Source organism: Tasmannia lanceolata, unplaced genomic scaffold (assembly GCF_043159265.1).
Source record: "Tasmannia lanceolata isolate RefF3 unplaced genomic scaffold, GAP_Taslan_0.1 ptg000025l, whole genome shotgun sequence".
Lineage (NCBI taxonomy): Eukaryota > Viridiplantae > Streptophyta > Magnoliopsida > Canellales > Winteraceae > Tasmannia > Tasmannia lanceolata.
In genome coordinates, this window is record NW_027518702.1 from 919,059 (window position 1) to 946,861 (window position 27,803).

Here is a 27,803-nt window from a genome sequence, read left to right on the forward strand (position 1 = left end):
AGTACCCATTTGATCAACACTTAACCAATTTGGTATTTTAATTGTGTCCTAGAGTGACATACACCATTAGAACTATGTATAGCTATCCCTTTGCTTCAAATCCGACGAAACTAGTTCGTCCGCAATCCAATAAATGCGGGACACCTATCCAAAGGATATAAATGGGTCATTCGAGTTGCGAGTGGGATCGTTGCAGGGATTTAACGGTCGATCCTACGGAAAACCTAATGGTGGGCTCCTCTGCAATCTTGCTCCGTAGTTAAAACTGGAAGGGTATTTTCTCCTTTATATGGCCAAACATGTTTGGATAATTAATCTTCTACGCCATTTGCTTCTCTCCAAATATTAGTTAGTTCCCAAGAGATTTGAAGCTGTCGAAGTCCTATTTGATCACTTCTAAGGATGGAATCTTCTGCCATGGGCAAATATAGCTTCCATTGATGACATTTACCACGAAGAGAGAAACTGATTCTATCAATAGTTCTTCTATCTTCATGTCTTTTGTAAACGGTATTCCTTGAACTATGGCGTTCAATTTCTAGGCAAAGATGTCAGAAATGGTTCAAAACCCCCGGGCAAAATCGCTACATGCAGCGGAATAAAATCGTGTAGAACAAAAATTTTCTTCAATTTTGAGGGTATCCCAGGAATCCTAGAATCTAGATGATCTAATGGTGATAAAAATAAAACATATAAAATATAAATTACCTCAGCTGTTGTTGCGAAGAAGAACTTATGCGTGATTTACTCCTCGAACGGTAAAAAACGATCCGATCGCCGCGGCACCGCACGTTGAACCTATGGATTCCTTTGTGTTGCACAAAGGGATAGAAAGTAAATTTTATTCTCAGCTATATACTGATCAAATCAGTACCAAGAGATGGGAAATCGAGGTTCTCTCGGTGGAGCTTTTATTATTTCTCAAAGACTAGAAGCTAGTATTCAAGAACTATAAGAGATAGAAAGTGAGACGAATTTAGGGGTGACAATATTAATTCCATCAGGTTGGGCGACATCCAATTCTCGTCAACCCTTCTGGTTTAAATAATATTGTGGGTTGCTTTTTATAATTTCCAAAAGTTTCTTTCAATAGTCCCCAAAGATTGAAAAGTAGTCAATGTTCGAAAAGTCAACAATGTAAACATATAAGCTAATATATGGCAGCCCAAAGTGGATGTGGCTTATTGCCCAACTCACTTGGGTTTCCGTTTTATAATAATTTTGTTTCCAAAACTTGTGGTGAAAGATTCCAATCTCTCTCTTTCCATTCATACAAGCTTTTTCTTTCTTTCTTTTTCATCTAACACTTTCGAAATAAGATATTGTTCCTAACATTAAGTCTGCAGTTGATATGGACAATCCACATGGGGCGCACACTCATGGGTGGCACCCAAACTCGTCTCGTGTGGCTTTCCACTATCCAATTTGAAATCCTTTGCAATTTCCAATTCAATTCCCGATTAAATCAAATTAAAAATCCGTCCTATCCAATAGGATCAAAGCTCCATCCAATTATTTGTAATTCCCAAAGTACCCATTTGATTAACACTTAACCAATTTGGTATTCCAATTGTGTCCTAGAGTGACATACACCTTTAGAACTATGTATAGCTATCCCTTTGTATCAAATCCGACGAAACTAGTTCGTCTGCAATCCAATAAATGCGGGACCCCCATCCAAAGGATATAAATGGGTCCTGCGAGTTGTGAGTGGGATCGTTGTGGGGATTTAACGGTCGATCCTGCGGAACCCAATGGTGGGCCCCACTGCAATCTTGCTCCGTAGTTAAAGTTAGGAGAGATATTTTCTCCTTTATATGGACAATCAGCTTTGGAGAATTAATCTTCTACACCATTTGCTTCTCTCTAAATATTACTCAATTTTCAGGAGATTTGAAGCTGTCGAAGTCGTATTTGTTCACTGCTAAGGTTGGGATCTTCTTACATGGGCAAATAAAGCCTCTATTGATGACATTTACCATGAAGAGAGAAACTGATTCTATCCATAGTTCTTCTATCTTCATGTCTTTTGCAAACGGTATTCCTTGAGCTATGGCGTTTAATTTCAAGGCAAATAGGTTAGAAAGGGTTGAAAGCCCCAGGCTAAATCGCTACACGCAGCGGAATAAAATCGTGAAGAACAAAAATTTTCTTCAATTTGCGGGTATCCCAGAAATCCTTAGGTCTAGATGATCTGATGGTGATCAAAATAAAACATATAAAACATAAATTACCTCAGTTGTTATTGCGAACAAGAACCTATGCGTGATTTACTCTTCGAACGGAAAAAAACGATCCGTTCGCCGCCGCAGCGCAAGTTGAACCCATGGATTCCTTTGTGTTGCACAAAGGGATAGAAAATAACTTTTATTCTCAGCTATATACTGATCAAATCAGTACCAAGAGATGGGAAATTGAGTTTCTCTCGGTGGAGCTTTTATGATTTCTCAAAGACTAGAAGCTAGGATTCAAGGACTATAAAGGATACAAAATAAGACTAATTTAGGGGTGTCAATATTAATTGCAACAGCTTGGGTGCCATCCAATTCTCGTCAACCCGGCTTTTTAAATAGTATTGTGGGTTGCTTTTTACAATTCCCAAAAGTTACTTTCAATAGTACCCAAAGATTGGAAAGTAGTTAATGTTCGAATAGTCAACAATGTAAAGATATAAGCTAAATATATGGCAGCCCAAAGTGGATGTGCCTTATTGCCCAACTCATTTGGGTTTCCACTCTATATTATTTTTGTTTCCAAAACTTGTGGTGAAAGATTCAATCTCTCTCTTTCCATTCATACAAGCTTTTTCTTTCTTTCTTTTTCATCTAACACTTTAGAAATAAGATAATGTTCCTAACATTAAGTCTACAATTGATATGGACAATCCACATGGGGCGCACACTCATGACTCGCACCCAAATTCGTCCCATGTGGGTTTCCACTATCCAATTTGAAATCCCTTGCAATTTCCAATTCAATTCCCAATTAAATCAAATTACAAATCCGTCCTATCCAATAGGATCAAAGGTCCACCCAAATAATATGTAATTTCCAAAGTATGTATAGCTATCCCTTTGCATCAAATCCGACGAAACTAGTTCGTCCGCAATCCAATAAATGCGGGACAACTATCCAAATGATATAAATGGGTCATTCGAGTTGGGAGTGGGATCGTTGCAGGGATTTAACGGTCAATCTTGCGGAACCCAATGGTGGGCCCCACTGCAATCTTGCTCCGTAGTTAAAACTAGGAGGGATATTTTTCTCCTTTATATGGACAATCAGCTTTGGACAATTAATCTTCTACGCCTTTTGCTTTTCTCCAAATATTAGTTCGTTTCCAAGAGAATTGAAGCCGTCGAAGTCATATTTGATCAGTGCTAAGGTTGGAATCTTCTTCCATAGGCATATGTAGCTTCAATTGACGACATTTACCACGAAGAGAGAAACTGATTCTATCCATAGTTCTTCTATCTTCATGTCTTTTGCAAGCCGTATTCTTTGAGCTATGGCGTTTAATTCCATAGCAAATATGTTAGAAATGGTTGATACCCCTGGGCAAAATCGCTACTTGCAGCAGAATAAAATTGTGTAAAACAGAAATTTTCTTCCATTTTGAGGGTATCCCAGGAATCCTAGGGTCTAGATGATCTGATTGTGATCAAAATAAAACATATAAAATATAAATTACTTCAGTTGTTGTTGCGAAGAAGAACTTATGCATGATTTACTCCTCGAACGGTAAAAAACGATCCGATTGCCGCGGCACCGTACGTTGAACGAATGGATTCCTTTGTGTCCCACAAAGGGATAGAAAATAAATTTTATTCTCAGCTATATACTGATCAAATCAGTACCAAGAGATGGAAAATCGAGTTTCTGTCGATGGAGCTTTTATTATTTCTCAAAGACTAGAACCTAGTATTCAAGAGCTATAAGAGATAGAAAGTGAAACGAATTTAGGGGTGTCAATATTAATTCCAACAGCTTGGGCGACATCCAATTTTCGTCAACCCTTCTTATTTAAATAATATTGTGGGTTGCTTTTTCCAAAAGTTACTTTCAATAGTACCCAAAGATTGAAAAGTAGTTGATGTTCTAAAAGTCAACAATGTGAATATATAAGCTAAACATATGGCAGCCCAAAGTGGATGTGGCTTGTTGCCCAACTCACTTGGGTTTCCATTTTATATTAATTTTGTTTCCAAAACTTGTGGTGAAAGATTCCAATCTCTCTCTTTCCATTCATACAAGCTTTTTCTTTCTTTCTTTTTCATCTAACACTTTAGAAATAAGATAATGTTCTTAACATTAAGTCTACATTTGATATGGACAATCCACACGGGGCGCACACTGATGGGTCACACCCAAACTCATCCCATGTGGGTTTCCACTATCCAATTTGAAATCCTTTGCAATTTCCAATTCAATTCCCAATTAAATCGAATTACAAATCCGTCATATCCAATAGGATCAAAGCTCCATCCAAATAGTATGAAGTTCCCAAAGTACCCCTTTGATTAACACTTAACCAATTTGTTATTCCAACTGTGTCGTAGAGTGACATACACCATTAGAACTATGTGTAGCTATCCATTTGCATCAAATCCGACGAAACTAGTTCGTCCGCAATCCAATAAATGCGGGACCCCCATCCAAAGGATATAAATGGGTCGTGCGAGTTGTGAGTGGAATCGTTGCGGGGATTTAACGGTCGATCCTGCGGAACCCAATGGTGGGCCCCACTGCAATCTTGCTCCGTAGTTAAAGCTAAGAGGGATATTTTCTCCTTTATCTGGACAATTAGCATTGGACTAATAATCTTCTACACCATTTGCTTCTCTCCCAATATTAGTTAGTTTCCAAGAGATTTGAAGCTGTCGAAGTCCTATTTGATCACTGCTAAGGTTGGAATCTACTTCCATGTGCAAATATAGCTTCCATTGATGACATTTACCATTAAGAGAGAAACTGATTCCATCCATAGTTCTTCTATCTTCTAGTCTTTTGAAGCCGTATTCCTTGAGCTATGGCGTTTAATTCCGTGGAAAATATGTTAGAAAGGGTTGAAACCCCTGGGCAAAATCGCTACACGCAACGGAATAAAATCGTGTAGAACAAAAAATATTTTCATTTTGGGTATCCCAAGAATCCTACGGTCTAGATAAATTGATGGAGATCAAAATAAAACATATAAAATATAAATTACCTCAGTTGTTGTTGCGAAGAAGAACTTATGCGCGATTTACTCCTCGAACGGTAAAAACAATCCGATCGCCGCGGCACCGCACGTTGAACCCATGCATTCCATTATGTTGCACAAATAGGAGTTTGACAGCTTCAAATCTCTTGGAAACTGACTAATATTTCGAGAGAAGCAAATGGTGTAGAAGATTAATTGTCTTGGAAGCTGACTAATATAGGACTTCCATGGGCAAATATAGCTTCCATTGATGACATTTACCACGAAGAGAGAAACCAATTTTATCCATAGTTCCTCTATCTTCATGTCTTTTGCAAGCCGTATTCCTTGAGCTATGGCGTTTAATTCCAAGGCAAATATGTTAGAAAGGGTTGAAACCCCCGGGCAAAATCGCTACACGCAGCGGAATAAAATCGTGTTGAACAAAAATATTTTTCAATTTTGCGGGTATCCCAGCAATCCTAGGGTCTAGATGATCTGATGATGATCAAAATAAAACATATAAAATATACATTACCTCAGTTGTTGTTGTGAAAAAGAACCTATGCGTTATTTATTCCTCGAACGGTAAAAAACGATCTGATCGCCGCGGCACCGCAAGTTGAACCCATGGATTCCTTTGTGTTGAACAAAGGGATAGAAAATAACTTTTATTCTCAGCTATATACTGATCAAATCAGTACCAAGAGATGGGAAATCGTGTTTCTCTTGATGGAGCTTTTATTATTTCTCAAAGACTAGAAGCTAGTATTCAAGAATTATAACAAATAGAAAGTGAGACAAATTTAGGGGTGTCAATATTAATTCCAACAGCTTGGGTGACATCCAATTCTCGCATATAAGGTATATTTAAACCCTTCTGGTTTAAATAATATTCTGGGTTTCTTTTTACAATTCCCAAAAGTTACTTTCAATAGTACCCAAAGATTGAAAAGTAGTAAATGCTCGAAAAGTCAACAATGTAAACATATAAGCTAATTATATGGCAGCCCAAAGTGGATGTGGCGTATTGCCCAACTCCGTTGGGTTTCCATTTTATATTAATTTTGTTTTCAAAACTTGTGGTCAAAGATTCAAATCTCTCTCTTTCATACAAGCTTTTTCTTTTTTCTTTTTTTCGTCTAACACTTTTGAAATATGATAAAGTTCCTAATATTAAGTCTACAATTGATATCGACAATCCACATGGTGCGGACACTCATGAGTCGCACCCAAATTCGTCCCATGTGGGTTTCCACTATCCAATTTGAAATCCTTTGCAATTTCCAATTCAATTCCCAATGAAATCAAATTACAAATCCGTCCTATCCAATAGGATCAAAGCTCCATCCAATTATTTGTAATTCCCAAAGTACCCATTTGATTAACAATTAACCAATTTGGAATTTCAATTGTGTCATAGAGTGACATACACCATTAGAACTATGTATAGCTATCCCTTTGCATCCAATCCAACAAAACTAGTTCGTCCGCAATCCAATAAATGCGGGACCCCTATCCAAAGGATATAAATTGGTTGTTCGAGTTTTTAGTGGGATCGTTGCAGGGATTTAACGGTCGATCCTGCGGAACCCAATGGTGGGCCTCACTGCAATCTTACTCCGTAGTTAAAGCTAGGAGGGATATTTTCTCCTTTATATGGACAATCAGCTTTGGACAATTAGTCTTCTACACCATTTGCTTCTCTCCAAATATTAGTCAGTTTCCAAGAGATTTGAAGCTGTCAAAGTCCTATTTGATCACTGCTAAGGTTGGAATCTACTTCTATGGGCAAATATAGCTTCCATTGATGACATTTACCATGAAGAGAGAAACTGATTCCATCCATAGTTCTTCTATCATCTTGTCTTTTGTAAGCCGTATTCCTTGAGCCATGGCGTTTAATTCCATGGCAAATATGTTAGAAAGGGTTGAAACCCCCGGGCAAAATCTTCGTGTAGTACAAAAAAATTTCTTCAATTTTGCGGGTATCCCAGGAATCCTAGGGTCTAGATGATCTGATGGCGATCAAAATAAAACATATAAAATATAAATTACCTCAGTTGTTGTTGCGAAGAAGAACTTATGCGTGATTTACTCCTCGAACGGTAAAAAACGATCTGATTGCCGCGGCACCGAACGTTGAACCCATGGATTCCTTTGTGTTGCACAAAGGGATAGAAAATAACTTTTATTCTTAGCTATATACTGATCAAATCAGTACCAAGATGTGGAAATTGAGTTTCTCTCGATGGAGCTTTTGTTATTTCTCAAAGACTAGAGGCTAGTATTCAAGAACTATAAGAGATAGAAAGTGAGATGAATTTTGGGGTGCAATATAATTCCAATAGCTTGGGCGACATCCAATTCTCGTCAACCTTAATGGTTCAAATAATATTGTGGGTTGCTTTTTACGATTCCCTAATGTTACTTTCAATAGCACCCAAAGATTGAAAAGTAGTCAATGTTCGAAAAGTCAACATTGTAAACATATAAGCTATATATATGGCATGCCAAAGTGGATGTGGCTTATTGCCCAACTCACTTGGGTTTCCATTTTATATTAATTTTGTTTCCAAAACTTGTGGTGAAAGATTCCAATGTCTCTCTTTCCATTCATACAAGCTTTTTCTTTCTTTCTTTTTCATGTAACACTTTAGAAATAAGATAATGTTCCTAACATTAAGACTACAATTGATATGGACAATCCACATGGGGGCGCACACTCATGGGTCACACCCAAATTCGTCCCATGTGCGTTTCCATAATCCAATTTGAAATCCTTTGCAATTTTCAATTCAATTCCCAATTAAATCAAATTACAAATCCATCCTATCCAATAGGATCAAAGCTCCATCCAAATAATGTGTAATTCCAAAAGTACCCCCTTGATTAACAGTTAACCAATTTGGTGATCCAATTGTGTCCTAGAGTGACATACACCATTAGAACTATGTATACCTATCCCTTTGCATCCAATCCGACGAAACTAGTTCGTACTCAATCCAATAAATACGGGACCCCTATCCAATGGATATAAATGGGTCGTTCGAGTTGTGAGTGGGATTCTTGCAGAGATTTAACAGTCGATCCTGTGGAACCCAATGGCGGGCCCCACTGCAATCTTGCTCCGTAGTTAAAACTAGGAGGGATATTTTCTCCTTCATATGGACAATCAGCTTTGGGCAATTAATCTTATACACCATTTGCTTCTCTCCAAATATTAGTCAGTTTCCAAGAGATTGGAAGCAGTCGAAGTCCTATTTGATCACTAGCTTCCATTGATGACATTTACCACGAAGAGAGAAACTGATTGTATACATAGTTCTTCTATCTTCATGTCTTTTCCAAGCCGTATTCCTTGAGCTAAGGTATTTAATTTCAAGGCAAATATGTTAGAAAGGGTTGAAACCCCCGGGCAAAATCGCTACATGCAACGGAATAAAATCGTGTAGAACAAAAAATTTCTTCAACTTTGCAGGTATCCCAGGAATCCAAGGGTCTAGATGATCTGATGGTGATCAAAATAAAACATATAAAATATAAATTATCTCAGTTGTTGTTGCGAAGAAGAACCTATGCGTGATTTACTCCTCAAACGGTCGCCGCCACACCGCAAGTTGAACCCATGGATTCCTTTGTGTTGCACAAAGGGATAGAAAATAACTTTTATTCTCAGCTATATATTGATCAAATCAGCACCAAGAGATGGGAAATTGAGTTTCTCTCGATGGAGCTTTTGTTATTTCTCAAAGACTAGAAGCTAGTATTCAAGAACTATAAGAGATAAAAAGTGAGACGAATTTAGGGGTGTCAATATTAATTCCAACAGCTTGGGCAACATCCAATTCTCGCAACCCTTCTGGTTTAAATAATATTGTGGGTTACTTTTTACAATTCCCAAAAGTTACAGTGAATAGTACCATATGATTGAAAAGTAGTCAATGTTCGAAAAGTCAACAATGTAAACATGAAGGCTAAATATATGGCAGCCCAAAGTGGATGTGGCTTATTGCTCAACTCACTTGGGTTTCCATTTTATATTAATTTTGTTTCCAAAACTTTTGGTGAAAGATTCTAAACTCTCTCTTTCTATTCTTACAAGCTTTTTCTTTCTTTCTTTTTCATCTAACACTTTAGAAATAAGATAATGTTCCTAACATTAAGTCTACAATTGATATGGACAATCCACATGGGGCGCACACTCATGGGTCGCACCCAAATTCGCCCCATGTGGGTTTCCATTATCTAATTTGAAATCCTTTGCAATTTCCAATTCAATTCCCAATTAAATCAAATTACAAATCTGTCCTATCCAATAGGATCAAAGTTCCATCCAAATAATTGTAGACACCCCATTTTTGACCGAACCCTAATAGAGTCGTTAGGATAGAAACCCTATCAAACTAGTGTTTTAATGTCCTAAATTTGTTCCTAGAATAGGTTAGGGTCTCATTTAGGTCCCCACAAATTTTCGTCAGAATTCGTCGCAGTTTGCCTAGCAAACGGACGACGTTTGTAGAGTAGTGTAGTGTAGGAATAAGGGTGGCGACTTAGCCAGAAACAGGGGTGCGCAGGAACCTAGAAAACCAGTTCAAATTTTCCGTCATGGGTTGTCCAGGGAGATATAGGGGTATGCGGATTAGTGAGTAACGTAATTAGGGGGTGTATTATCCTGAACCAGGGCACTTTCGTAATTTGTAAATATGCTTTTCTTCCCCTCCAAGTCACCATTAAGCCCTAAGCTAGATTAGTAAGATGCTTAGGACTAGGATTAGTTAGAGGGAATCTTAGTTGGTTATGCTTCTTTTGATCCCAACCCTTGAATCAAAAGGTGATTTGAAGGGTTAAGATCAAAAGAGAGAGAAGATATTTTCACAAATTTTCTTCCCCCTGTTTTCTACTTGGGCCCCCCCTGTAGGTTAGGAAATGTACAAAATGCATTGATAGGGGCTGTCCAAAGGAGAGGAAGGAGACAGAATATATCTTTTTTTTTAGACCATTTCTTTCCTGGGCCCCCCCCCTGTTGAGTAAAGAGTAGTCATAAATGTGCATAGAGGGGGGCTGTCCCGGGAGAAAGGGGGTCGAATTTATCAATGCCCTATATAGGCATCCTAGCTTAGAATAGGCGCGAAGAACTACGTTGCCTTGATTCTCGTGGAGGCGGGGATACGTAGGCTTTCTTTGGATGAATATCAGACCATCCGAGGACTCGGGCTAAATCGTTTAGAGTCTTAGGATTTGTTGTTTTGTTATGTTGTGTGTTTTGCTATGTTTTCTTACTTTCATGCACATACCTTATACCTTTAGCTGTAGCATGCATGTGTTTGCCCACCAGAACTTAGACACCAGTTAGGTATGTCACTCATAACCTAGCAATATTTAGGTGGCACCTTTTTCATTTATTTTTTGTGTGCTTATTATTTCTATTATCAGGAGATGCATGCTTAGATAGACGAGTCCTGAGGATTGTTCCCATTTCACATGATTTTTGCCCAAAACTCTTCGAGGTTAATAATAAATGGCATAAGAGACCAAGTGTTCGCACTCGGGCGAATTGGGGGTGCTCTTCAGACCTTCTCCATTCGTCATCAGGCACGGACCTTTTGTATCTCTGGTTATCCATTGCAAACAGAGCATTTGTTTTGGTTCCATGGCGCATCCATGGATGGCGACTCTGAGTTTATTTTTAGGTACATCTTGGTTCGGGGATCTATCATTGGATCAAGATGTATCTCTTTTATTTTGTATCGCCACTCATGTTATGCTGTGAGAGTGGCACCGATTTTGAGAGTTCCTTGGTAGAGCTCTCCTTCACATGTGGAGATCTTAGAGGATTGCAGGGGGATCTCGCGTCCCTCGCCGCACTCGTCCTCTCAGGATCTGGGTCCACAATAATATGTAATTCCCAAAGTTCCCCTTTGATTAACACTTAACCAATTTGGTATTCCAATTGTGTCATAGAGTGACATTCATCATTACATGTATGTATAGCTACAATGGTGGGCCCCACTACAATCTTGCTCCGTAGTAAAAACTAGGAGGGATATTTTCTCCTTTAAATGGACAATTAGCTTTGGACAATTAATCTTCTACACCATTTGCTTCTCTCCAAATATTAGTCAGTTTTCAAGAGATTTGAAGCTGTCGAAGTCCTATTTGATCACTACTAAGGTTGGGATCTTCTTCCATAGGCATATATAGCTTCCATTGATGACATTTACCAGGAAGAGAGAAACTGATTCTATCCATAGTTCTTCTTTCTTCATGTCTTTTGCAACCCGTATTCCTTGAGCTATGGCGTTGAATTCCAAGGCGAATATGTTAGAAAGGGTTGAAACCCCTGGGCAAAATCACAACACGCAGCGGAATAAAATCGTGTAGAACAAAAATTTTCTTCAATTTTACGGGTATCCCAGGAATCCTAAGGTTTAGATGATCTGTTGGTGATCAAAATAAAACATATAAATATAAATTACCTCACTTGCTGTTACGAATAAGAACTTATGCGTGATTTACTCCTCGAACGGTAAAAAACGATCTGATCGCCGCCGCACCGTAAGTTGAACCCATGGATTCCTTTGTGTTGCACAGAGGGATAGAAAATAAATTTTATTCTCAGCTATTTACGGATCAAATCAGTACCAAGAGATGGGAAATTGAGTTTCTCTTGATGGTGCTTTTATTAGTTCTCAAAAACTCGAAGCTAGTATTCAAGGACTGTAAGAGACAGAAAGTGACACGAATTTAGGGGTGCCAATATTAATTCCAACAGCTTGGGCGAGATCCAATTCTCGTCAACCCTTCTGGTTTAAATAATATTGTGGGTTGCTTTTTACAATTCCCAAAAGTTACTTTCAATAGTACCCAAAGATTGAAAAGTGGTCAATGTTCAAAAAGTCAATAATGTTAACATATAAGCTAAATATATGGCAGCCCAAAGTGGACGTGGCTTATTGCCCAACTTAGTTGGGTTTCGAGTTTATATTAATTTTGTTTCCAAAACTTGTGGTGAAAGATTCCCATCTCTTTGTTTCCATTCATACAAGCTGTTTCTTTCTTTCTTTCTCATCTAACACTTTAGAAATAAGATAATGTTCCTAACATTAAGTCTACAATTGATATGGACAATCCACATTGGGCACACAGTCATGGGTCGCACCCAAATTTGTCCCATGTGGGTTTTTACTATCCAATTTGAAATCCTTTGCAATTTCCAATTGAATTCCCAATTGAATCAAATTACAATTCCGTCCTATCCAATTATAGGATCAAAGCTCTTTCCAAATAATATGTAATTCCCAAAGTACCCCTTTGATTAACACTTAACCAATTTGGTATTCCAATTGTGTCCTAGAGTGACATAGACCATTAGAACTATGTATATCTATCACATTGCATCAAATTCGACGAAACTAGTTCGTCCGCAATCCGTTAAATGCGGGACCCCTATCCAAAGGATATAAATGGGTCATTCGAGTTGTGAGTGAGATCGTTGCAGGGATTTAATAGTTGATCCTGCGGAACCCAATGGTGGGCCCCAATGCAATCTTGCTCCGTAGTTAAAACTAGGAGGGATATTTTCTCCTTTATATGGACAATCAGCTTTGGACAATTAATCTTTTACACCATTTGCTTTTCTCCAAATATTAGTCAGTTTCCAAGAGATTTGAAGTTGTCGAAGTCCTATTTGATCACTGCTAAGGTTGGGATCTTCTTCCCTGGGCAAATATAGCTTCCATTGATGACATTTACCACGAAGAGAGAAACTAATTCTATCCATAGTTCTTCCATCTTCATGTCTTTTGCAAGCCGTATTCCTTGAGTTATGGCGTTTAATTCCAAGGCAAATATGTTAGAAAGGGTTGAAACCCCTGGGCAAAATCGTTACACGCAGCGGAATAAAATTGTGTAGAATAAAAATTTTGTTCAATTTTGCAGGTATCCCAGGAATCCTAGGGTCTAGATGATCTGATGGTGATCAAAATAAAACATAGAAAATATAAATTACTTCTGTTGTTGTTGCGAAGAACAACATATGCGTGATTTACTCATCGAACGGTAAAAAACGATCCGATCGCCGCGGCGCCGCAAGTTGAACCCATGGATTCCTTTTTGTTGCACAAAGGGATAGGAAATAACTTTTATTCTCAGCTATATACTGTTCAAATCAGTACCAAGAGCTGGGAAATCGAGTTTCTCTCGATGGAGCTTTTATTATTTCTCAAAGACTAGAAGCTAGTATTCAAGAACTATAAAAGATAGAAAGTGAGACGAATTTAGGGGTGTCAATATTAATTCCATCAGCTTGGGCAACATCCAATTCTCGTCATCTCTTCTGGTTTAAATAGTATTGTGGGTTGCTTTTTACAATTCCCAAAAGTTACTTTCAATAGTACCCAAAGATTGAAATGTGGTCAATGTTCGAAAAGTCAACAATGTAAAAATATAAGCTAAATATATGGCAGGCCAAAGTGGATGTGGCTTATTGCCCAACTCATTTGGGTTTCCATTTTATATTAATTTTGTTTCCAAAAGTTGTGGTAAAAGATTCCAATCTCTCTCTTTCCATTCATACAAGCTTTTTCTTTCTTTCTTTTTCATCTACACTTTAGAAATAAGATAGTGTTCCTAACATTAAGTCTACAATTGATATGGACAATCTACATGGGGCGCACACTCATGGGTCGCACCCAAATTCGTCCCATGTGGGTTGTCACTATCCAATTTGAAATCCTTTGCAATTTCCAATTCAGTTCCCAATTAAATCAAATTACAAATCCGTCCGGCCCGTCAAAACTGTGCCGGGCCGGGTGGACCCGTGGGTGCCCGCGGGTGCCTGTAGAGAAGTGCAAAAGGTTTTATTTTGGCATCTTTTGATTTTTTTTCTCATAATTGTCATAATTTTTGCTTTTTCTTTGTAGTTTTTTTCAGTAATTGTCATATCTTATTACATTTTTTTCGGTTTTTTTTTTCTTAATTTTTCTACTTTGCTACCATTTTTCTGTAATTTGTCATTTAAAACTTAGTACTCGTGATTATTATTTATTCCTAGACAACTTTTCACAAATCATACTTCTGCCAATCTTTGCAGTTTGCACCACGTCGACAGTTAGACAAATTTCTCAAACAGTGAACATAAATGGTCGGCGAAGGTGGCTAGCAAATCCCTATACAATAAAAAAAATCTTAAAAAATATGTCAAAAATGCGGGTGACCCGGCCCGTACGGGCCTGGTCCGGGTCCAACCTTAGTGACCCTTAAAAATTTTTGGGTCATTTTAACCCGGCTCGTTTGACCCGGACCCGTACGGGCCGGGTCAAACCCGGCCCGGCCCGCCCCATTTGCCAGCTCAACAAAAAATTTCCTTGTTTTTCAAGAAAAATTGCAAATCACCTGGAATCTAAAATTTTATTTTTCATGTAAATCTATTTTCCATAATTATTTTCCCTAGATCCAAAGTCCAAACACCCCTTCGTGTATGGAGAGATGCTAGAAAAAAATGGACTGCATTTCTCATAAAAAAATGGGATATAGGAGGATGACACGTGCACAAAATGCATTTCTCAAATCCAAGGGTCATGATACCCCTGAATTTGTATTCAGGGTATCATGACCCTAGTTGTATTGCCCTTTTTCTTAGAGGGAAATGATACCTCGCCCCTACCGGTTTCAGTGAGAATGGTTCCCTGCTGGAGGGTAAATTCACCCCCCTTAACGTTTTTCTTTGCCTTTAAAACTTAACGGATAATGTTAAGGAGGGGGGATATCACTTCCCTTCCTTAGATTGTTCTAAAGACTGGGCAGTGGTCCCTCGACCCCACCTTACCCATTAAGAAACAAAAAGATAGAAAGAGGGGTATATTGGGCCCAATCTAACTTCTAACAAGATGATGAAATTTTAGGAGTAAATTTCAAAAGAAAAACAAAAAGCAATATCAATCTGATGCAAGTAGGGGTGGACATGGTTCCGGTTCGAACCGAGGAACCGAACAGAACCAGCACATATGGTTCGGTTCGGTTCCATATCTATATGGTTCGTTTTAGTTCTGATATCCTGGAACCGGTGGAAATTTGGTTAAGTTCTGGGTTTGGGATCCCGGAACCGAAAACCGAACCGAGAACCGACCCTCACCTTAAAACCCAATGCCTCCTCATTTGATAAAATCACCCCACCCCTTTTAATTCACCCCTCTTTAACATGTTGCTTTGCCTTTAAAATTTTAATTCACCCTCCAAATTTGTGCCTGTTTGTAGTTCATATATAGTTTTTGCATTGCCCAAATTTGTGTCTGTTAGTGCTTGTAGTTCATATATAAACAGGACCGAGCCGAACCGAACCAATTATAAGCACGATTAGGCAAAATATCTACAATTGGTGAAGGTTGGGTAAACCCAAAACCAAACCGAACCGAACCGATTATATATGGTTATGGTTCGGTTTGGTTCCAAACATATATGGTTCGGTTCTGGTTCCAATTTCAGGGAACCGATTATATATGGTTCGGTTCTGGGTATACCCAAAACTGAACCGAATCGAACCAATGTCCACCCCTAGATGCGACCAAGAAAGGTGGTTCAAGGTCCGCTCAAAAAATGATACAAATCTAACGTAGATTTTAGATCGATTTTTCTAATGGCAGATGGGCCCACCTTTAACCATTCGACTCTCCACTAAGTTCATATTAATTGGGCAGAGAGACTCCAATTGACATTTGTCTCATCGTGCTACTAGTGATGGCTCCATGGTAATGTCATATGTTTAAAAAATTAACCCGTTTAAGCATTTGTATTTTATTATTTTAATCCTTGTTTTTATTATAATAAAGGATCTCCATTTTAAAACTATTTTCATAGGATGAATGTAATTTTCTCTATGCCATGTTTGGATTGCAGGAATTTTTGGGTGTTGAAAGGAAAAATATTTATAACATTTTCTACTCTATTCGCAGGAAAAAGACGAATCCTATTCAATGTTTAATTAGATGAAGCTTCAATTTTTGATGATATCACTCAAAATTAACCATAATCGTATCATTTCCTTCAAAATAAAGAAAACTTTTCCTAAGGTCTCCTTGTCCCTCTTCCACCACTTGATAAACTAATATTTCATGGAAAAAGAAATTTAGGCCCAGTTTTCCGCTAAATATTGGTGTCCGTTTTACATTGTAGATACATATAACGAAATTTTTTCCATCAGAAATGTTTTCTTGCAATCCAAACATGGCCAAAACTATTATTATTTTCCAAAAGCATGTATCAAGTCATAGAGATGGAGTTACATGACTTGGTAGTGTAACATAAAAATCCAAAAGCAAAAAAAATTCTCTCTTAGCCTAAATCTCTCTACCTCTTGTATTATTGTTATCAGGAGGAGCCCATTCAATGATTAAGTAACCTCCTTCCATTTGCAAGGTGATAAAAATGATAAAAAAGTTGCTTAGCACAATAACAAACCCAACACAATGTCTATATGAAAAGGACATTAAATATATCAGACACAAGAAAAGTCATATTCTCTAGACAATGAAAACAAGCAAGAACCAGGTCAAAATGACAACTACTAGTTCTATTTTATGCCTAAATAGCTGTTTAGATCTTGATGGAGCTTTCCTTGTTAAAATGCTTTTTTCTCTTGGAGCTATCACCCAAGGGCCCAGTTTTAGTATGTAAAAAATGCTAGAAAGACACTGGATGTTTGGCTCTTTCCTAACACCCACTTTCTGAGCAACATGTGTTGGACATGGTTGTAATTGGATTGGCTAATCTGACCAGTGATCAGGAGGTCCAGAACTCCCGTCCATTGTCGTTGAACTCAATTCGAGGATGATCTTAGCCTCTTGATTGACCAAGCTTCATTTTAAGTAAACTCAACGAAGCCATTGTCCCAAACTAATTGGGGTCGGCCAATGAATCCTTAGAAAATTTCCATGAAGAAGGTGAAAGGATCTATCCGGTTCAAATTGAGTAAGTCTAATCCTGACACTAGTTGGGTTTAGAAAAATATCATTTTTAGTATACTTAAAGAATCATTTTAAGTATATGTTCAGAAAAGTATTTTAAAAAATTTAGCGATATTTTATAAATTTGTGATAAAATAAAATAAAATCTCAAAATTTTCCCAAGATTATAAAAATCATCGAGATATCTTCATATTTTATTGTTTTTACCGCAAATATATTATAAAAATATCAAGCTAAATTCACAAAATTATTTGATGTCCTAATTTTTTCTTCAATTTTATATTTTTATATATTTTGAAAAGAGAAAAGCGTTCCTGCGCTGCAGCGCAGGGAGCTTAACTGTGCTTAAGTGGTTTATACCGCCTCCCATTGGTTCGTGCAGCGGGTCCCCCTTTGAAACGTATAGCGGGTCCACAAGAAAGGAACCAATGGGGGCTTTATAAACCACTTAAGCGCAGTTAAGCTCCCTGCGCTGTAGCGCAGGAACGCTTTTCTCTTTTGAAAATGTTTATTATTTTTTCTACTTTTTCCTTATATAAACCCAAAAATGACAAAAAATCTCAAAATACCCAAGAAATTTCTGAGACAAATATTTGTGACATTCCTCTGCAATGAACCAATATTATGCGGGTCATCTCATGATGGATGACCTACAAGATCAACGATTTTGATCATACATGGCTCCTCGTTGATCTTAATGATTCATGGACTTTTTGGAAATATTTTTCACAAGTGTTAACTTTTTTGTTATTTCATAATTTTCAATGACTAATTGGAAAATATTTCACAAATCGCGTACTTATAGCCGAAAATCCCTATGGATCTTAAACATGGAAGCCGGCGCGATCAACGACCCTGATCCCCGTACATCTTCAACATAGAGACTTCAGATCATGCTTGAAGAATAGTAGTATTGCTAGTATTTCTGTTTTCTGATTTTCTCAAATTACCATGCTTGTGTCAGTTTAAACTAAAGAGCCAAATGCTTATCCTGAGTTAACTCAGCGAGTCCGAAACCGAGTCAGATTTTTCAAACCATTCATTTAACAGACATAACCTACTATTTTTTAATTCTTCAATCTATATAAACCAGAGGCCTCCTCTCTCTCTCTCTCTCTCTCTCTCTCTCTCCATGGTTTCTCTCCTACCTTTGATCTGGGCTCTCAGTCTAGCATTTCTCTCCATGGTTTCTCTTCTACCTTTGATCTGGGCTCTCAGTCTAGCATTTCTAACAGAACCCATCACTGCTTCACAATCCTACGACAGAGACTGTTTTACCAACACCTCCATCCCAGGTACAAACTACCTCTGCACCACAGACAGAACACCATGCCAAACCTTCATAGTCTACAGAGCTCAACAAACATTCCAAACACTTTCTTCAATCACCTCTCTCTTCACATCCAACCAAACCCAACTCCTCACCCTCAACAATCTCACTCTCCCCACCACGCACAATCTCAACATCACCCAAGAAATCCTCCTCCCCATCAATTGCTCGTGTTTTGGCCAGTTTTCTCACGCAGTTTTCCTATACAAATCTTCTCGTTCCTCCGACACTTACTCGATTGCTTGCGAAACTTTTGAAGGACTGTTGAAAGCACAGACGCTCACAGAGCAGAACCCATATCCAGATGGTAAAATTCCTGCAGGTTCTGAGGTTAGTATACGAATTAGATGTGCATGTCCTGATACATTTGAGACCAAAAATGGTACAAAATACCTTGTGACATACCCAGTTGTAGAAGGAGATAACATAGAAAAAATAGCCAGGAAATTCAATTTGTCTCCAGAGATTCTAGGGAATGAAAATGGCTTGGATCCAAAATCTACTATTTTTCCACAAACAACACTGCTTATTCCCATGACAAAAGTCCCAGTGTTAAATTTCATGTCTTCTCCTCCCCCTGTAAATTCATCTCCCAATCCTCCAATTGTAAATAATCTGAACAAAGTTAAGTCCCATATGCGATCGAATCGGAGGAATATGTTTATACTACTCGCAGCCATCACATTCACTATAATTCTGCTATCAGTTGTATTGGCTGGAGTATTTACAATTATTCGGAAAAAAAGGGAGCAAAATTTTGAGCCTTTATCTGCTAGAAGCTCACAGTTGTCAAAGTTATCACCTGATTTACTTGATGGGATGTCTAAGTTGAAGCATACTTTGTTCAGTTATAGCTTGGAGGAGCTGAAAATCGCAACTGGGGATTTTAGCGAGGATTCGAAGATCAGTAACTCGGTATATCGGGGAAGGATCGAGGGTTCTGATTTGGCGATCGAGCAGATGAGTTTAGGAGAAGCACGCAGAGTCATCAAGATACTGACAAAGGTCAATCATGTAAATATTGTGAAATTACAGGGTTGTTGTGATGAAAGTAGACCTTATCTTGTGTTTGAGTTCACGTCTAAGGGTAGCTTAAGAGATTACTTGTCAAATCAGGAACTTGGAAAGGAGCTCACATGGAGAAAAAGGATGCAGATTGCTTTTGACATCACTATGGCTCTGCATTACTTACACTGTTGCACAAGTCCTTCCTACGTGCATGGTAACATCAACAGTAGAAATGTGTTTATAACTGAAGAGTGGAGAGCAAAGATTGGAGGGTTTGGAATAGCAAAGCCTCTTACTCAACTTGAAAATGAAGAGAAGGATGATAATAATAGTAGGATGATAGTGGGAAGAAAGGGGTATTTAGCACCTGAATATCTTTGTCATGGGTTGGCTTCACAAAAGGTGGACATTTTTAATCTTGGGGTTGTTTTGCTTGAGCTAATATCAGCTAAAGAGGGTGTGGATGGGTGTATGTTGAAGAGCTGTGTTGGGATTTTGGTGGACATTGAGGAAAAGCTTGAAGGTTCCTCTCATTGTGTGGAGATGCTGAGGGAATTTATGGATCCTAGTCTCAATGGGGATTATCCATTAGGTGATGCTTTATGTTTGACATTCTTGGTTAAGGGTTGCATGGAGGAGGATCCTCTTCGTAGACCAACTGTGGATTGTGTCTTGAAAGCTCTCTCTAGAATGATATGAGACAATGAAAGGGTAAGAGGGCAATTGAAACCTGAGTAGAGAGTGGACCTTACATCATTTTCAACCTTGCATATATGAATGTGGGAAGCTTTTCTCTATTACTTTTGCATTTTAATGTACAATATTTCTATAAAAACAAGTGGCGCACAATACATCTATGGTTTCTATTGGATAGAGATGGTAAGATTGAATGGAATGTTGTTCACAACAAATTTCACATGCATGAAAAGAGAATCACACGCATAAAATGCATTGAGATCTCTTACGAGAAGGTGTTTTATTAATTTTGCAGCGACATACACTCCTGCTCTATCGGCCACTAATTACATTTCTTGAAGAAAGAAAACACCTCTGATTATCCATCAAGAGGTTCCCTATCTAAATACAAATTTTGATTATTCATCCCCTAAAAGAGGGGCTTCATGAAAAATCTGGATTTTATTGTAAAGGGATCCTCTTGGATGGGGAATTTCTTTTAGTCCTAAAGAGACCAAGTAAAGCACAATTTCATGTTGCCCACATACAAACTCTCTCTGTTTTACAACCTCTGAACTTAAGAATAAGCCATGTCCTTCCAATTGGATTCTTGACCACCATTTCCCGTCCTGTACTGCAACTTAGATGGTAATTTCCTTTTCCAACGCTTATGCACAAATGCACAAGCCAGCAGTCAGGTTATCATTTTGTAAGATTGGTTTTCAACTGCTCATTCTCAAATCTTTGCACTAAAACTACGCCAATCAGCCTCTTGTCTTTTTATTAAAAAATAAAACATTTTATTTTCCTTGACACAGATGCACAAACAAAAGAGGCACAACAGTAAAGTTGCTCCATTGTGATTTGGTGGTCACGAGTTCGAGTCACGGAAACGGCCTCTCTGCAAAGAAGGGGTAAGACTGCGCACATCTAGCCCTCCTCAGACCCCGCAATGGGGGGAGCCTTGTACACTGGGCCGCCCTTTTTACAGATGCACAAACAAAATAACTTTTTTGTGAATTTACAACGTATAAAGGAATAGCCCATAGTTGGATCATAATTATTGATACATGTCTTTTCCACATAAAAAGGGGAATACTTTGTTACAAAAGACCCAAAAGTGATGTCGATTACTCAACATCAAAGTCAAATTTCTCTACGAATAGAATACCAATGAACTCCTATGAAATGGCTTCAGGGGAAATTGTCTCAGATGTTGGATATTGAGAAATAGGTTATATGTAATTATTGATACATGCCATTTTCACATGAAAAAGAAGTCACTTTCTTATACAAGAACCAGAGCTGATGAGGATTAATCACCATCAAAGTCAAATCTCACTTTGAAAAGAGGATACCAATGGATTCCTATGAAATAGTTTCGCGGGATTCAATAAACTTTCTCAAATGTGGGATTTCATTGAGAAAAAAATGGAGGAAAATGGGGCCTGACATGTAGAAGAATCTGAAAGGATCAGTAAACCCAATGTCCTTAGAAAATGGGTGAACTGAATAACTAAGGCTTGATCTTCTAGATTCCATTTTTTCAAAACATCAATAGGGATCATTTTTACTCTTTTCAATAAAATGAAAGCATGAGTTTTCTATGAGGCAGTCAGCAAAAATGAAGCTTCTTACAGAACTCATTCTGGTCAAGTGAGTACATAGTTTCTTTGAGTAATAACTTTCCAACTATCTGCAATTATGCACCAGACATACAAATACCTGTTAACTCAAGGTATTATTAGATGTGATTATATATGTTTCTACTGACTATAAGCATTTTCTTTTGTTTGCAAAGTTTATGTCATCTCTTTTTCATGGGACTCAACTCAACTCAACTCAACAAATCATTTGTCCCAAACTAGTTGGGGTTGGCTAAATGAATCCTTTAGAAAAAATTCATGAAGAAGGTAAAAAGAATCTACCCGGCTCTAATCCTGGTTTTAGTTGGGTTCTTCTATCCAAGGTCATGTTCTCTATTATGTTCCTAGCTATCAAGTCTTTCCTCACTGTTTCTACCCAAGTTGTTTTCGGTCTGCCCCTACGTCTTTTTACTCCCTCAATTTGGCACGAGTCACCTCTTCTCACTGGAGCATCCAGAGGCCTACGTTGGATATGTCCAAACCATCTTAAGCGGTGCTCTCTCATTGTTAGCCCAAGGGGTCCCATGGGTTCAACTATTCACCTTTACCTTCTTGTTTTGATGCTAGCAAACCCAAATTGATTAGTCTTTATGGATTAATGTGTTGCTTTGGAGTGTTGTGCCTTAAACATGAACTTCATATGTCATATCGCCATTACACAATACAACACGACACAAGGCTTGAGGATCAACATGCGCAAAGGAACTAAGAGAGCTTGCACACATTGGAGGAACCATCCTTGGAAGATGTCCAAGCATAGAGCTCAGGTTGAGGATCCCACAAACATGCCTAGGATATGCCAAGAGGAGCTTGAAGTTGAACAAAGTGTTGGTGACCTTCTCATGCCTCAAAAGGGAAGATTCATTCAAGAAGAGAAGTCACATGTACCAAAGCATTTTTAAGTGTTCACTTACAAGCCAAAAGCCCAAGGAAGACCTTTGAAGACAATACGAACAAGGTGCTAAGTAGTTTTACTTTATAGATTGTATTGGAGATCTTTTTCAAGTGGTTTTGCATTTCAAAGTGTTTTTTAATCCTCTTTCAAAACCAACCTTGAAACCTATTTGTATTTCATGTAAAATTATTTTCAAAGGTCCTAAATGTTATTAAAACAAAAGTCTATAACCCAAGAACGAAAGTCCAAGTACTAACCAAAGTTTACAAATGAAAAGGAATGATATTAGCACTTGAATTTTAAAAACAACAGCTTAAAACTGATTTAAATGGTTCAAAACATTTTTAAATATTTTTGAAAATATTTTTAACAGATAGTTCTCATTTTTCTCATGTCCGTAGAGTATTAGACCATCAAAATCCGATAAGAAACGAGGGAGATATGAATTTTACAAGAAGCGGCTGAAAAACTGTTTTTTGCTGGAATTCTAGCAGGCCAGCGGCGAGCTACCTCTTACCGCGGTCGACCGGGCACCCCCGCGAGCTACTGTGGCTGGGAGAAATACTACCCGGTGGGGCATAACGGCTAATTGCTTTTTTGACCCGTTTTGTCTTTTCTTGTCCAAACTACCCCCAAACATTGAGCAATCATTGTGGACTATAAATATGATGCTTTCTCATGGATTCTAAGATTTTTGGACTTATTGAAAACCTCCTTTGAGCTTTAACCTTCAAATCCATTGATTTCTTCAAAGAGCTTTGAACTTGCACATCTATTTGAAGAATATCTCCTTAGGCTTCATTGTTTTCTATTCTTGGAGAGACTTGTGAGCTGTCATTGTTAATGTATCAAGCCTAGCAAGAGGCTAAAAAGAGTGCTTCATTATTTGTTCTTCATTGTATTGAGGGTCTTCGATTCGGCCTGCTCAGAAAGGTGAATCAAGATTGTGAAGAGGGTTTTACGCTTCGGCCTTGGAGAAAGGAGAAGCTTGATTGTAATAGAGGGCCTACGATTCAGCCCGTTGACAAGGGTGAATCCGGTGCAAAGAGGGTTTGTTCCCTCGGAGGTGGAGAAGTGATTGTACGGCTTGGAGATTCGGCTATAGTGGGATCTCACCATTAGTGGAGTACCCAAGGAGACAAACTTGGAAGAGTGGAGTAGGTCTTATTGATAGACCGAACCACTATAAATCTTTGTGTCTTCATTGTGTGGTATTTCTCTCTACCTCCTTTATTGTTTCTTAATTTTTGTTTGGTGATTGGTAATATCTCTTTCTTCATTTTCCACCAAGCATATTTGAACAACGCTTAGAATAATCTAGGATTAATCTCACACACCTTTATATTTAGAGCAAAAATTTTAAATTGACCAATTCACCCCTCTTGGGTTGCCCTATTGGGATTTTATTTGGTATCAGAGCTAAAGGCTCTTACATAGGTTTTGACTTGAAAATCTTCAAGAGAAAAGATCTTTTGGCAACCTAATAGCATCTAGACTTCCTAGATTTTATGGAACCCACTTTGGATCTTAGTCGATCCAAATGAGCTGATATCTAAAGGGTCTAGATAATGACTTATTAAGCTTGATTGAAAATGGATTCACACTATGTAAATCTAAGAGAGTAAATGAATACGACAAAAGCTACGAGTGTCATATGTTGTGCTTTACCGGCATATTTAATTGATAGTATTTCTACTTGTAGAAACACTAATGAATATGGTCTAAACTTGAAAACAATTTTGATGCAACATGTCTTATTGCTTTGGAGAATGTAAATAATAGTGTATCTTATGAAACTCCAAATATTAATGAACTTGTTGACAAATGTGAAAAATTAAAGGAGGCCTTAAATATTGAACTTTCAAAAAATGAAAAACTCCAACACTCTCTTACCTCTATTTCTAATGAAATATTAGAATCGGAAAAAGATTATCAAGATTTATTAGATGAAGAAAATGAATTAACTGAAAATAATAAGAAATTGGAAAAAGAAATAGAGGAATTGAAATTAAAAGAAGAACTTAAGATAAACTAATCTTATGAATTAAATGCTCTAAAAGAAGAAATCAATGAGATGAAGATTAAAAATGAAGAACTAATCTTAGATTACCACAAGTTACAAGAAGAAAAAGGTAAACATCTTTGTGAGCATTCTTGTGGTTCATCTTGTTCATCTACCTATTCATATACATCTTGTAATTATTGTGGTAGATTTGGACATTACAAATCTATATGTAAATTTAGATTTGTAAAGAGCTCTAACTTTGTGTGGGTTAACAAAGATTTATTACATCACACAAACTTGGTTGGACCCAAAATGGTTTAGGTTCCAAAACCCCTCACTTGAATCTTGATCATGATTGTATTTTAGATTTAGGGGCTTGTGCTTATATTGTAAGATCTTTTGAAAAACATTAAGAAGATACATGCATTTGAAATTGATCATCACTTTGTATCTCACATGCGCTTGATAGTCTATATCTTTTGTAACTTTATTTCTAGATGCTATACTTTCCAAGAAGATTGATCTTTTTGCATCTAGTTGTTTGTGCTTATAATTGTCATATCTATTGAAAAAGGTTCTCCTAGATACTTCACTTCTTGTATCTAGTGTATACTTGTGCTTAATGGTTATTTCATGTTGAATTATTTGTACGCTAGATATCATATGCTTGATATGTATCTAGTTAGCTAGTGCTAAAATGATAAATCAATTGAATATTATGCTAGATATTGTATAATTATTGAATATTATATGTCTAGAAGTCATTGCTTAAAGATCACATCATTTTGAAAATGTATTATAGATATGCATATACCTATCTTGGTTTACCTATATGTATCTATATTTATGTGTTCATACCATTGATAACATGATATATTATATTGATATCTAAAAGCTCATGTTATTGTGCACAATAAATTACACACTCTTATTTTAGTATGATTATGTCTATTTGTCTAAGTGTTGGTATATCACTTGAAACATATTTGTGCACTTAGTACCTTTATTGACCCATAGGAATAGCTTAGGTTGGTTCAAGCTATGTTCCTAAGACCAATATCTTGAAACTTGAATTCAAATGAAACAAGTTTTGCTATTGCTAGATTCTATTACTCTAGAGTTGTTGATCATGTAATTCTAGCAAATATAAAAGAAAGTGAATGAAAATTGAAAATATAAGAAATGATAGAAAATCAAGAAAAATGCATAAATATTATGTCTAAGCAAAATCACTCTAAATCAATCCTTAAACTTCTTTAATCAACAAGGTTGGGTCAAAATGCAAAACTTAGTGAATTTCCAAAACTATTGTTAATATCATTCATCTTTGACATGAAAATCACTTGTTGAAAAGAACTCTAAAATTAATTTAAAACTTTCAAACAAGTGAAATTTGATTGGAATAAGTGAAGTGCTAATAAACCTTATTTATCTTAATCCCGTCACACCAAACCTATGTGCACTAGAAAAACGAGAGTCTATTTAAAACCTACATAAGAGTGTACGTTGGAATACATTACCATTATGGAATATATTTGATACTTGGTCATCTATTTATATCATATATATGACATACTTGGTCATCTATTTATATCATCTATATGACATTGATATTTTCACAAAGTAATTAAACTTGAAACATTCTAGACTTGTGAACTTAAAACAAAAGTGGAATCATCAAAATCCACTTACTTAAAGGCATGTAATCTAAAATAAAGATACACTCACTTCATGCCTATATATGCGATCTATGTATAACATAGTAAAAGATTCCCGAGCTAGATCACTATAAGTTTGAGTTATTTGAAAGCATTTCCATCATGTACTCGAACTTCTATCTCATGACCATTTTGCAAATTGTGAACATCATCGAAATCATGAGGTAATGACTAAAAAGCTATAGGTGTGCTAAAAATGAGAAATGTATAAAATTGGCTTTAAAAGAGAAGAATTGAAATAAAATATGTTTTGATAATCATACTTGATTTGTTAATTGGACTTAATCCATCAAAACACATCTAACAAGCTAATAGGGAATATGAAAATGAAAATGAAATGAACATTCCCTAAAGTTGAAAACTAGTTTGCTTTTGCAAGAAAACTTAAAAGAACTAGTTACCTTCACACTATGATAGAGTTGCGTATCCTAGGATAGTGTACCTCATCAAACTTATTTAACTTTATCCTTGGTGTGCTTTTGTTTGTTTATTTATAGCACTCTATATATATATATATATATATGTGTGTGTGATATTCCTCTTGTGTGGTATTAGCTATATGGTAAAGATGTTATACCTCAATGTTAAAAGCTATTCAATAGGTGCTCATGCCTTCTCTTGAAGGAACAGTACCATCACCTAAATTAAAACATCTAATCATTTGGCTATATGCCAGCATCTAAGCCTTGACCAGTCATATGTGCTTTAACTTGGTATATATGTGTATAATATATGCACACAGTTAGGGGGAGCATGTATTGCTAGGATGTCTCACCACTTCACAGGATATCATTTGAGTATCCTTAGCAATCATGTAATTGTAGCCTAAGGATTATTTTTTCAACTAATCACTTTACAAACCCTTGGTGACTCTGTATTGGACAGCCCTTTGGATTTATACTTTGTATGAGTCTCTAACAAAGGGGAGCTATATATGTAATATCTTTCATTTTCTATCTTATCATATGTTGTTTGATATGTATTATATTACATATGATAAGTACACTCATGTGGAGCCTTATTGCTCCATGTGTTGTAGTTGTGACTTGTCTTATGCCTTCATTATGAGATCGTCTCTCATTTATGGCAAGTACCCTTAGCCTGAGCTTACTTGTAACGACCCGATTTCCAGAACCAGGCCGCTACACCTATTTTGACAAATCACCTGAATTATTTTTTATTTATTTTTAAAGAACAACTTAATTGAGCGGAAGCATTCACAATAATAAAATCCATCCATAATTTTAAAACTCACTCTGTTCCAAATTAAAGACCTAGCATTCCAAATAAAATTTATTACAGCCCGAAATTTAATAACTTAGACTGAGTTTAATAAAACGACAGGTGACCCATCTGTCACCCCACCCTCTCTATTTATTTC

At 37.0% G+C, this 27,803-nt stretch overlaps 1 protein-coding gene across 1 annotated transcript; it reads left to right on the plus strand.

The window, feature by feature from the left end:
• Nucleotides 1-18,328: 18,328 nt before the first annotated feature.
• LOC143858221 (protein LYK5-like) lies at nucleotides 18,329-20,182 on the plus strand. The gene has a single exon (XM_077368878.1). The coding sequence runs from the start codon at nucleotides 18,329-18,331 to the stop codon at nucleotides 20,180-20,182; it is 1,854 nt and encodes a 617-aa protein (XP_077224993.1).
• Nucleotides 20,183-27,803: the final 7,621 nt, after the last annotated feature.